Source organism: Balaenoptera ricei, chromosome 19 (genome assembly GCF_028023285.1).
Source record: "Balaenoptera ricei isolate mBalRic1 chromosome 19, mBalRic1.hap2, whole genome shotgun sequence".
In the NCBI taxonomy this organism is placed as follows: Eukaryota; Metazoa; Chordata; class Mammalia; order Artiodactyla; family Balaenopteridae; genus Balaenoptera; species Balaenoptera ricei.
Window position 1 is genome coordinate 16,891,714 of NC_082657.1, and position 12,471 is coordinate 16,904,184.

Sequence of the window (12,471 nt, forward strand, 5' to 3'; positions counted from 1 at the left end):
GCTGAGTGGGGAAGGCAAGGAATTCCAAGACTCCGATATTCCAGGATAAAAGGGCCTGTGGCTTACCATGAAGCAGTATTAGCCACAAATGAGGAAATGTCATAGACCACAGGGAACAAAATGAAAACACTCTCCCAGTGGATGAGTTGGATTTGCGAGGCCCACTGCTTTTCTTTGCCCCTTAAGCTAGGCACAGGAGAACTCGCCCTGGTTCTGTTTCATTGTTCCCCTTTTTGAGCTCCTTCCCCCGTAGAAACATAACACCAAGCTGACAAATCTAGTCTCCGGTGAAGGTGACATTGGCCGCACCTAAGCTCCTGTTTCCTCTCTCTGCAGCCAGCTACGCAGCTCTTCTCTTGCAGTACCCTGACAGTGAGGCACCCCAGCTCTGCAGCGTCTGTAGCTTTTTGTCAAAGGCTTTGCGCACAGCTGAGGAGGAGAAATAGAAAATCAAAGGGTCCATGCAAGCATTGAGGGCGCTGAGCAACACTGTGCACACCCGCCACCTTTCGCTTGTGTTATGAAAGTACCCCACCACGTGAGACACATTGTAGGGTCCAAAACACACCAGGAAATTGAACAGGGTCGCAACCACCAGCCCCACGGCTCTCCAGCGCTTCCGGGTCCCCACTTGGGTCTGGGAGAGAATGATTCGCACAAAATGCCAGTAGCAGAAGATGGTGACCACCATGGGGATGAAGAAGAGGACGAGGAACAGCTCCAGCCGCACAGGAAGCACCACCTTCAGCTGCTCTTGGGTGAAGTTGTCATAGCAAAAAGAGAGGTTTCGGGCATCACTGGTCGACTTGTTGGTTGGTAAGTATTGTACAATGATCACGACGCTACAGTGTCCGAAGGACAAGATCCAGATGGCCACAGCAGCCAACACTCCGTACACGGGCCGGCGGGACAGCTTGTACTGCACGGGGAAAGCCACACTGCGGTAGCGCTCGACGCTGATGCCCACCAGCAGCCACGTGCTGCAGTAGATGCCGCTGTAGAAGCCATAGCTAGTGAGGGCACAGAGCATGTCCCCCAAGGGCCAGAAGAAATTATTCGCCGCCTCAACCATCTTGAAGGGCAGCAGCAGCAGCAGCAGGAGGTCCGCCAGCGTCAGGCTGAGCAGGAGGATGTGGATGGGTGCCGGGTTGGGCTTGCGGACGCGCCCCACAAAGGCCTGCAGCGCCAGGAGGTTGGCAGGGAGACCAAAGAAAAAAGATATGAAGTAGATGAAGAAAAGTACCTGGTTTCGGAGACTTGAGGCCATCCTTCCTGAAGAGACAAAAGATGGTGTCAGAATCCTCTCTGACTTTGGGTTTCCCAGCCCCAAACAAAGGCGAATCAGATTCTTTGCATCTCCCTGCCGTGCTTCACCGCTTGATTATTCCTAACCCTGCAGACGGAGTGCTATCTGCTTCCTGTGTGTCAGGGAGAAAGAAGTCCTCCTTGCTTCACAACCAGATTACTTCTTTAGAACCCTCCCCCTCTCCATTTCCACTCTACAAATAGAGAGAGAGAGAGAGAGAGAGAGACCTAAGAGTTTTGATGTCTCAGAAGCTCCCACAGGAAAAGTTCTGAGGTCTCCAAGTCCCCACTAGAAAGGGCACTTCGTGAGAGCAGTGCCATCGTCTGTCTTGTTCACCATTTTGTCCCCAGTACATAGAACTGTGCCCGACACATAGTAGGTGCTGAACTAACATCTGTCAATAAATGAATGGCTGTGTGAACTGTGCTTCATCACAGGGACGGAGTAATCCCAAGACTGTCTCTGAGCTTCTCCAAATTCTACTCGGCCTGCTTGTGGCTTTTTTCTCTCCTTATCTTTGTCTTTTTTCTTTTTCTTTCCTCTCCCCAGGTCACAGAGCTTGAATACAAGATTCTCAGCTTCACCGCTGAAAATGGGAGTGTGGTTAAACCTGAGGGAAAAGCAACTAAAGCCCAAAGTGAGTCCCAGATGCCCAGCTTCTTGATTCCATGTGGAGCCAGTCAAAGACAACCTGTAGGTTTGGGTGGGGTAACAGAAGGGAACTGACCTGGACCAGGTAACCAGGATTGCTGTCCAGGCCATGCCTCAGATCAGTCACGTGACTCTGGGAAAATCATTCTAAGTCCTCTCAGCATCAGCTTGTTTTCCTCTGCACCACATATAACCAGTGATTTCACCAGAACTGCCACAATTCCCATATACTGCCTGCCGATTCACCTTCTCTCCCCTTGAAGAAAGCACATATCCGTGAGATTTATGTCAATCAAGAGTAACCTTTAATCTCCTTTAATTAAAAAGTATACATTTAAAATTAAACTTGAGTCTTTAACCTATTACTGGTAACATATTGCTGTTGGCCCATCTGTCTATCTCACTCCCAAATTGGAAAATCTCAGAAGTAGTGGGCCCTGTGAACAGGGAGATTCCCCACCTAGTTGGGACGGAGCTCATCTTTTCTCTTCCTCCTGCCCTCACCCATGCCCTGGCCCTCACCAGCACCCTCTCTCCCTTGACTTATCCTGGCCCCCTTTTCGTTTCTGTGTCCTCTTCCCTCCCCTCCTTTGAGAGTAAACCCCATACTCTGCTCCCTTTTCATAAGTTTAGCTACACACGCTCCTTCCATCCCATTTCCTCCTAGGGTTGTGATCCCAACAGCCTCTTCCCTGAGCACAAGCAAAGTCGGGTGCCTTGCCTTCTCCTGGAGGAAGATGGATGGCTTTGCAAATATATCAGGTCTCAGAAGCAGGTGGAACCCTGTCTAACTGAGCCACTTTATTTTCCCCCACAAATGATAGTCTTTTATACCTGGAAGAGTCACATGGTCAAAAAGAGGTAGCTCAATAGTTGAGCTCTTTCCAAGGCAGCTTGGCCTGGATCCCCTACAAAATTCTGTCCCCACCAAACATATTTCTTCCAGAATCCAAATTGCAATTGTTCTTTTGCGCTTTCTCCTCCTTCTGCGTTCCAAGCAATCTATTCTTTTTCCTTCCTGTGGGCTATTTTCCCAAACAATTTTGCACACGCATCCACTTTCTGCCCCCGCTACTCTGCCTTCACCTGTTCCCTCTTCATCTTTTCTCTCAAGATCCCTGACCTGCTCAATTTCCTGTTCTCTTTCCAGGAAGCTCTGGCTGAATCTGGTTAGTATCTTGAGCATTGCCTGACTTCCTCCGGCCCATTAGGTCCCTTTTGTTTTTTTTAATTTAATTATGTGTTTATTAAAAAAAATTTTTTTTAATTGGAGTATAGTTGCTTTACAATATTGTGTTAGTTTATACTGTACGGCAAAGTGAATCAGCTATACGTATTCATATATCCCCTCTTTTTTGGATTTCCTTCTCGTTGAGGTCGCCACGGAGCACTGAGTAGAGTTCCCTGTGCTATACAGTAGGTTCTCACTAGTTATCTATTTTATGCATAGTATCAATAGTGTATATATGTCAATCCCAGTCTCCCAATTCAACCCACACACCCCCTTTCCCTCTTGGCGTCCATACCTTTGTTGTCTACGTCTGTGTCTCTATTTCTGCTTTGTAAATAAGATCATCTATACCAATTTTTTCAGATGCCACAAGTATGCGCTAATATACGATATTTGTTTTTCTCTTTCTGACTTACTTCACTCTGTATGACAGTCTCTAGGTCCATCCGCGTCTCTGCAGATGCCATTAGGTCCCTTCTTACAAATGTTTCCCTCGGACTCAGACTATCCTGAGTCCATGTTGCTGCCAGGCAGTCTCTTTCTGGCTCTTCTCCCCACTCATTCCCCTCTCCTCGTGATCTTTGTTCTGCCTGGACCACCCTCTTTTCTCACTGTTCTCTCGCCAACCTGTGTAGGGTTCACATAGCTCCCTGCTGGCATCCTGAGGCAGACATAGAAGATGTGGACACTCATCTTCTATGGACACATAGAAGTGGACACATAGGGGATGCTTTGTCTCTCCTCAAGGAACGTGGTTCTCTTGCCACTGGCTGCCTGACCCTCCCAACAGAGGCTCTGGTTCTCTCCCCATGACCCAGGAAGCATGACCCTCAGACAACTTTCTGCTCCAGAAAGGATCTCTTCTCACTTAGCTCATCGCTCCCCACCTTGGTACCCAAGTGGTTTCTCTACATTACTGCAGGCTTCCTTCCCTAACCCGCACGGTATATATCCTAGAATGGGCACCCAGGAAGTGTTTTGGTTTTTTTTTTAACATCTTTATTGGAGTATAATTGCTTTACAATGTTGTGTTAGTTTCTGCTGTATAAAAAAGTGAATCAGCTATACGTATACATATATCCCCATATCCCCTCCCTCTTGCGTCTCCCTCCCACCCTCCCTATCCCACCCCTCTAGGTGGTCACAAACCACTGAGCTGATCTCCCTGTGCTATGCGGCTGCTTCCCACTAGCTATCTACTTTACGTTTGGTAGTGCATATATGTCCATGCCACTCTCTCACTTCGTCCCAGCTTACCCTTCCCCCTCCCCGTGTCCTCAAGTCCATTCTCTACGTCTGTGTCTTTATTCTTGTCCTGCCCCTATGTTCTTCAGAACCTTTTTTTTTTTTAGATTCCATATATATGTGTTAGCATACAGTATTTGTTTTTCTCTTTCTGACTTACTTCACTCTGTATGACAGACTCTTGCTACACAGGAGATGAAGGCAACATAATTATCTTTCGTTCTCTACCAAAGTAATTTGTGCCGTTTTACTATCTGCATTTGATTGGCAACAGAAACTTACTGGAAAGGTGAAGATTGCCAGATAGGGCTGCTCTCATTATCTTAAAATGCTAAGAGAGGGACCTCTTTTCTCCATCCCTATCCCCAGCCATGCATAGCTGATTCCCAGGTCAGGAATCTCTCAGGAAACCCCCTTTCAGCTTAGAAAAGGGCAGTGCCTCCTGGGGTGACCCCACCCCTTCTCATGGGGTGTTAGTATTGAGTCTAGGTAAGATTAGCTCTTCTGGAAATGACTATTTTGAAGTCTGTCCTTAGGAAAAACCTAGCATAGTCCCTTGCATATAGTAGGCACTTAAATACTTGTGGAGTGAAAGGATGGAAGTTGGATGTGCCTGTAAGAGCTTATTAGCTGATGATACAAGCAAAGAATAGGTCAGAACCTGTGCTTTTTGCCTTCTCTCTTTTATCTCCATTCTGTCGCCCAAGTCACCAGTACTGGGACCTCATTGGTGCTGGAGTCTTAGGGGAATTCAGACTAAGTTGTTTTACAGAATCACAAAGCTTCAGTGACCCCACACAGCTGCATCGTGGGAGTGGGCAGTGCAGCATGTCAAGTCCAGCTCAACCAAGTACACCTCAGAGTGATTCACACAAATGTATGCATGTGAACTTCCTCTCCACGAGGCCATGCCTTTCACCAGCGCTCCGCTTCCCAGTCATCAAAGGTCCTGAGCCCTTACCCTGTGCACGGGTGCTGGGGACATGAGTGAACAAGACACAGAGTTAAACAGGTAAACGCACAAACCAGGGGATTTCAAGTAAAGGAAGGAAGCAAACAAGGAAACCTAGAGAGAGAGTCTGGCCTAGGGTTTTCTTTAAGACAGGCTTGGGCTGAGGAGGGATATTTGAACTGGTGAGAAGGAGCCAGCCGTGTGGAGGGTATTCCAGCTAGAGGGGACAGCAAGTACCAAAGCCCTGCGATGGGAACAAGCTCGCTGTGTCAGGGGCCAGCGTGGCTGATCCTGGAAGACAGGTCTGGCTGCTTGGTCGCTGGGCTGTGTAAGAGGACGCAGGGTTGAGCCTGAGAATGCTGCATCATCTGGAGCTGTTGGACCTTGGATGACGGTGTCTCATCTGTTGATCTTACCTTCCTCTCCGGGACTTTGATATGTCCCGATAAGCTTCCGCAGCCAGTCAGAATCTAACAGCTCCCTTCTGGTTCAGAGCCCCCCTGACACCTTGACAACACAGAGCCACCACTGTCCTCTTCAGCATCCCGTGACAACAGGTGGGGTGACAGTCAGATGAGGGGATGCTAAAAATGGAGTGACTGGGAAACGTTTTAAGATGATAGGGAACAGAAGTGTGCAGCCCAGCACGTACCAACAGGGGAAGCAAAGAGGAATGAGGAATATGGGCCCAACCAGGGAACTGGGCTCGAGTTAGTCACTGCTTTTATTCGAGCTGGGCCCCGGGACAGCTTAGCTCACTGCAGTTCAATGTAACTCCTTTGAAACCACAGAAACAGTCTAAGATCAGGAAACCTCATCTGTTAGGAAATTGAGTTTCCCCAGACGCCTCCGCCTGCCCAGCTGCAGCCTGTCCAGGCCCTCACTTCCAGCACCTCAGGAGCGGGACCCCAGGTTGCCCAGACCTTGCCACCCACCATTCCGGTTGCTCAGGCCCAAATCCCGAGAGATACCTTTGACTCTTCAGAGATATCTCTCAGGCTTTGACGACTCCATCAGCAAGTCCTTTCCACTCTATCTTCAAAAGGTATCCCAAATCCAACCACTTCTCACCACATTTACTGTACCACCCCAGTCAGGCTGTCATCACCATCCCTCACCTGTGTTCTTTCATTATCTCCTGTCTGGTCCCTTTGCTTCTGTTGTCCCCTTCAGTGTGCTTTCCACACAGTAGCCAGAATGATCATTTTAAAACATGAGTAGGTCTGTCCCTCCTCTACTCAAAATCCCACAGTCTCCCCATCTTACTCATCAAAGCCCTAGCCCTTACAGTAGCCTCCAAGTTCAACTGTGTTGGCTTCCTGCACCCATCACTCTCTGACCTCATCTCCTACACCTCTCTCTCCCCCTGTTACTTGGGACACTTCTCCGGGGGGTGCAACTTAATGACATCTCTCAAACTTAAAAATCCAATACCATCTGATCCAATGAGTTGACATTCATGAGTTTATTATATGGATATACTTTTTCATGTGTCCAAAGAGGTATATTCATCACAGTGGTTTTTTTTTTTTTTTAATTTTATTTATTTATTTATTTATGGCTGTGTTGGGTCTTTGTTTCTGTGCGAGGGCCTTCTCCAGTTGCAGCAAGTGGGGGCCACTCTTCATCGCGGTGCGCTGGCCTCTCACTATTGCAGCCTCTCTTGTTGCGGAGCACAGGCTCCAGACGCGCAGGCTCAGTAATTGTGGCTCACGGGCCTAGTTGCTCCGCGGTATGTGGGATCCTCCCAGACCGGGGCTTGAACCCGTGTCCCCTGCATTGGCAGGCAGACTCTCAACCACTGCGCCACCAGGGAAGCCCCACAGTGTTTTTTGTTTGTTTGTTCTGTGATAATAAAAGACTAGGAACAACCTATGTCCATCAGCAAAGAGTCTGGTTAAATAAAAACTATGGGGCATCCAATCAGTTGAAATACTCAGCATGTGTTACAAATAATGAGGCAGGTCTACATATGCCAATGTAGATCCGACTCCCTGGTGTATGGTTAGATGAGAAAAAGCAAGGTGTGGGAATAATGAGCTGTAAGAGAGAAGGGACGCACACCCACACACTCACTCAGTGAGTCCTTCCTGAGACCCCCCAGGTAACAGCACTTGCTGATGTTAGGGAATCAGCTGTGAACAAGCCTTACTTCCCGGAGCTGACGTTCCATCGAGGCAAGACAGGCAGCAGATTGATAAACAGATAACGTAACCTCAAGCCGGGGGCCAGGCTGGCGCTAAGAAGGAAGACAGAGACTGGAAAAGCAGAGTAAGGGGGCAGAGAGCGAGGGCAGTCCGAGAAGGGCTCTCAGAGGAAGTGATAGTTGAGCAGAGCCCTGCAAGAAAGAAGAGTATGAGGTGTAAGAACGTCGGGGGTTGTTCCAGGCAAGCCCCGAGATGAGCCACAGCATGTCAGAGGAGGTCAGGGAGGCCTGAGCGACTGCAAGGGGCCTGAGAGAGGGAGAGTCGTGGGAATAAAGTCAGGGCAGTGGGCAGGGCCCAGAGTGTGTGGGACCTTGCGGCCGGGGTCAGGATGTAGAGTGACATCCGGGGTATGATGGGCAGAGGTGTGATGTAACCTGTTTCACATTTCCAAAGGATCTCTCTGGATGCCGGGTGAGGAGTAGATTGGGGGAAGGGATATCCATGGAACTGTTCACAGCGGTGTGTCTCTGAGAAGGGGAACTGGGTATTGGGGTAGAAGGGAAACTTACCTATCTCCATGTAGCCTTTCTATTGTAAAAAAAAAAATGTTTTTTTCTGAGTGTGTGTGTGTAATCTTACTCAAAAAATAAATCAAAAGCAAGAAAAAATATTCATAGCTAATATTTATTGGGCATTTATTATGAGCTATGCTGCCTTTCACAGTGAACCCTTATGATTAATTAAGGTGAGCCAGTCCATGTAAGTGGCCAGCAGTGCGGCCCACACCACCCAGCCACAGCCCTTTCTTCTGTTGAGCTGCCCCAGGTGGGAGAGTGGAGAGGCCCAAAGTAGGCATAGAAAACAAAAAGGGCAGAGCTACCAGCCTCACAGCCGTTGGATCTCTGAATCGCATCCCCAACCAGACTTTGCTTTATCCAGTTTCTGCATTTTTGCCAGGTGAATGGATTTCAAGCAGTGTCCTCTTTGCTGTTTTAATGCAGTCCCGTTTTTCTGATTACTAATCGGTTGAGCATCTCTCAATAGAATGCAGGCTTTCGTAGCTCATAATCATTGTGCTGGACAGTGTCTCAGTGATGGCTCTTAACTGAAGCAACAGAGGCCAACTCTACCTAATTTAGGGATCATCTGATAAGATGTTGGATAGATTAGAGACTTGTCAGCAAGGCTGGAGAACCAGGCTTGGAGAATAAATGAAGCTGTGCAGCCAGGACCACGTTAAAATTCATGCCTCTGACCCAGTCCAATGAGGATACAGGAGCCCTTCCCCCAAACACACACACACACACACACACACACACACACACACACACACACACACACTGAACCTTGGGCCCCAGAGCCACATGATGTTCACACCACTACTGCCCTCCTTTTCTGTACCACTTTGTAGCCTCAGATTCAGAATCTGGGCTAAACATAGCAGGGCTGCTCAGAAAATAAGGGCCCAAAACTATCAGCTTCTCCAGTGGGAACTGGGTTCTGCTTCTCACCAAGATTCAAGATTTATATGTGGGCAGTTTCCTAAACACGGGAAGGGTTTCAGATGCTAGGCAACCAAAGGATGACTAGAGGCTTACAGCAGAGCCTCTCAGAGGTCAGGATGGTCCAGACCACTTCCATATTTAGAGGTTCCCAGTATATGAAAAAAAAGTGGCAAAATGTCCAAATGGGATTTAATAGTGGAGCAGCATTCCTAACAAGAAATAAGAAATATAATTCCTAACAAGAAATAAGAAATATAATTGTACCATTCACAAAATAGGTTTAGGATTTTGGTTTTTTGACGGAATTCTTTACAGTATAGAGCCAGAAGTGGGCCACAGGTTTAAAGATGGGTCCTGTCAAGATATTCCTGCAACTGTGTATTTATCCTTATTAAGTGTTCACATCAGAAGAGTAAGTATGAGGCCTGGGCCAGATGCCCTCCAGGCCGGCACTTCCGCAGGCCCTGGTGCGGGCAGGTGGTCCAGAGCTGCTGTGCTCCAAGTACAAGATCTGCTCCCGGGTAGCAGCTCCTGCCTACAAGGGCAATCTGGTCGTGCCGGCCTCAGACAAGAGCTGCCCTAGACGTTGTGCAGATGCTACATACCAAAGACGCAAATGACTGCATCCTGAGGCCATCTAAAATGAATATAACCATGTTATTCAATGAGCTGGGCTTGACAAGCTCAAGTAAACCTTAACTTTATTCTTCCCCTGCACCCCTACCTCCTATGGCTAGCATGGCTCCTTGGGTGCCATGGCTTCTTCAGACACTCTTAGACAATGAAAAGTCCAGTCCAGCTAAATAATCTCATAGCTACAGGCCAGTGTAACATCAAAATTCCCAATTCTATTTTTTTTAACAGATTTATGTTATGTTATGTTATTTATTTATTTATGGCTGCACTGGGTCTTTGTTGCTGCGCGCGGGCTTTCTCTAGTTGTGGCGAGCAGGGGCTACCCTTCGTTGTGACGCGCGGGCTTCTCATTGCGGTGGCTTCTCTTGTTGCAGAGCATGGCCTCTAGGCACGCGGGCTTCAGTAGTTGTGTCTCGCGCACTCTAGAGCACAGGCTCAGTAGCTGTGGCTCGCAGGCTTAGTTGCACCGCGGCACGTGGGCTCTTCCCGGACCAGGGCTCGAACCCGTGTCCCCTGCATTGGCAGGCGGATTCTTAACCACTGCGCCTCCAGGGAAGCCCTCCCAATTCTATTCTAAGTAGTGCTTCTCCCCCCAGCTCTGCGGTGCCTGGGGCTCACAGCCTGCAGAGGAGGGCCAGGCACAGTCCTGTTGCTCTTCCTTCACTCCACCTTCTCTCATCTTCTCTCCTGCTTGTTAGCTCTGCTTCAGATCCACTTAGGGTCCCGCCCTGTGGGCAGAGAGGAGGCGCTAGGGGCGGCAAATGTCTGGCTGGCCTGGTACAGTTATGACCTGGAGCGATGCCCTCCGGATGGGACAGACATCTAGTGCCAACTCATTCTCCCATAGGGACCTTTCGCAGGTTCTTGGACCTCCCTGGTCGGCACCTTGGATGGGGGGGTGCTTCCCCCCCTTGGCCACATTTGACCCATTCTCAGCCCCTGGGTATCCCCTCTGTAGGATTGCATTGCTTCTCTAGGCTGACCCTTGGATAGGATCATTTATAAAATGGCTTTAGGCTGGTTTCTCAGCAAAGGGCCTTCATTTGGTCCAAGGGAGCCACACACATTGAAAGGTCCCATTGTTGGTACAACAGCAGCTCACTCCAGTGTAGCCCACTCTCCCGTTTTGCTCTGCCAGACCCAGTGAGCCTCTTAGGTTTTGATTTCTCCCAGCAAGCATCTGGCACTAGCCCTTGTACCCCCTAAACTTCAGGGGCATATCCAGCTCTGCCAGTGGCTGTCTTGAAGTCCCTCTATTGTTATTTCATCGGTGAGTAGGAAGCCCCCCCTCTTCTTCCCACTGGGGTCAGAACATGGCGCACTCACAGCTCTCCCAAACAGTCCTCACTGTCTGCCTCTTCCACTTCCCAGCTCCTGGTATTTGGCCAGGGGTGAGTCTTGAGCTACCGCTCACGAAACCAGTTTTCAGAGTCTGCACCATCGGGCTGTGGCAATACTTGGTATCTGTTGATTGACTTTGGCTGAAACTGAAACAGCATAGGTCCTCCTTTTTATGCCCTGTATTCAACTCATAGATGTGATCCTCCAGTCTGTCGTCTGTAAAGAAAGCAGAATGATGCCAACCCCTCAAGATTATTTTACAAGTTAAAGAGATCATCCCTGGGGGAAAGCTTTACCAAACTGTGAAGCACTCCACCTGCTCTGCTGTTGTGCTTCTTTGCCGGACAGCCTGATAGGCTGGGGCAATGCTCTCCATCTTTTTCGGCCACACTATGCAGGAGGAATGACGCTCCCATGTGTATGTAACACCCGCCTTCAGGGAGAACAGTTTTGAGCAATCCCTAGTGCACCAGTTATAACTTCACCTCTTCTCGCTCACTGAAGAATGAGCCAGACACTCGGCACTTACCGGGACAGCCTTGGCTCTGTGCGGTTTTTATTTTTTCTAAGTTACCATTTTAAAATTCCACTATCTAGCTGTTGTGATAGGAGGCTCCTCTCCCAAAAGCACGACACTGTACCTCAGAGGCTTTTGCCATGCATCTCAAGGGTTCACAGGAGCCCTTTAATTTGGGGGAAATCCTGTGCCTGCTCTCTGGGGGCGCCCGGAGACCAGTCTGGGAAGGGACCGATAGAGCATGCCAGAAGCCTGATTGCCTTTTTTTTTTTTTAACATCTTTATTGGAGTATAATTGCTTTACAGTGGTGTGTTAGTTTCTGCTTTATAACAAAGTGAATCAGTTATACATATACATATGTTCCCATATCTCTTCCCTCTTGCGTCTCCCTCCCTCCCAACCTCCTTATCGCACCCCTCTAGGTGGTCACAAAGCACCGAGCTGATCTCCCTATGCTATGCGGCTGCTTCCCACTAGCTATCTATTTTACATTTGGTAGTGTATATATGTCCACGCCACTCTCTCACCTCGTCCCAGCTTCCCCTTCCCCCTCCCCATATCCTCAAGTCCATTCTCTAGTAGGTCTGTGTCTTTATTCCCATCTTACCCCTAGGTTCTTCATGACCTTTTTTTTTTTTTTTCTTAGATTCCATATATATGTGTTAGCATACGGTATTTGTTTTTCTCTTTCTGACTTACTTCACTCTGTATGACAGACTCTAGGTCCATCCACCTCACTACAAATATCTCAATTTCGTTTCTTTTTATAGCTGAGTAATATTCCATTGTATATATGTGCCACATCTTCTTTATCCATTCATCCGATGATGGACACTTAGGTTGCTTCCATGTCCTGCCTATTGTAAATAGAGCTGCAATGAACATTTTGGTACATGACTCTTTATGAATTATGGTTTTCTCAGGGTATATGCCCAGTAG

At 48.4% G+C, this 12,471-nt stretch overlaps 1 protein-coding gene across 1 annotated transcript; it reads right to left on the minus strand.

Annotated features, from left to right (window-relative positions):
- Window positions 1-340: 340 nt before the first annotated feature.
- Window positions 341-1,267, minus strand: LOC132353531 (free fatty acid receptor 2-like). Its single transcript, XM_059904780.1, has one exon. It carries the CDS (start codon window positions 1,265-1,267, stop codon window positions 341-343), a length of 927 nt encoding a protein of 308 aa, XP_059760763.1.
- Window positions 1,268-12,471: the final 11,204 nt, after the last annotated feature.

Coding starts and splice junctions, on each gene's coding strand:
- LOC132353531 (XM_059904780.1), bottom strand. CDS start 1,267: ATGGCCTCAAGTCTCCGAAACCAGGTACTTTTCTTCATCTACTTCATA.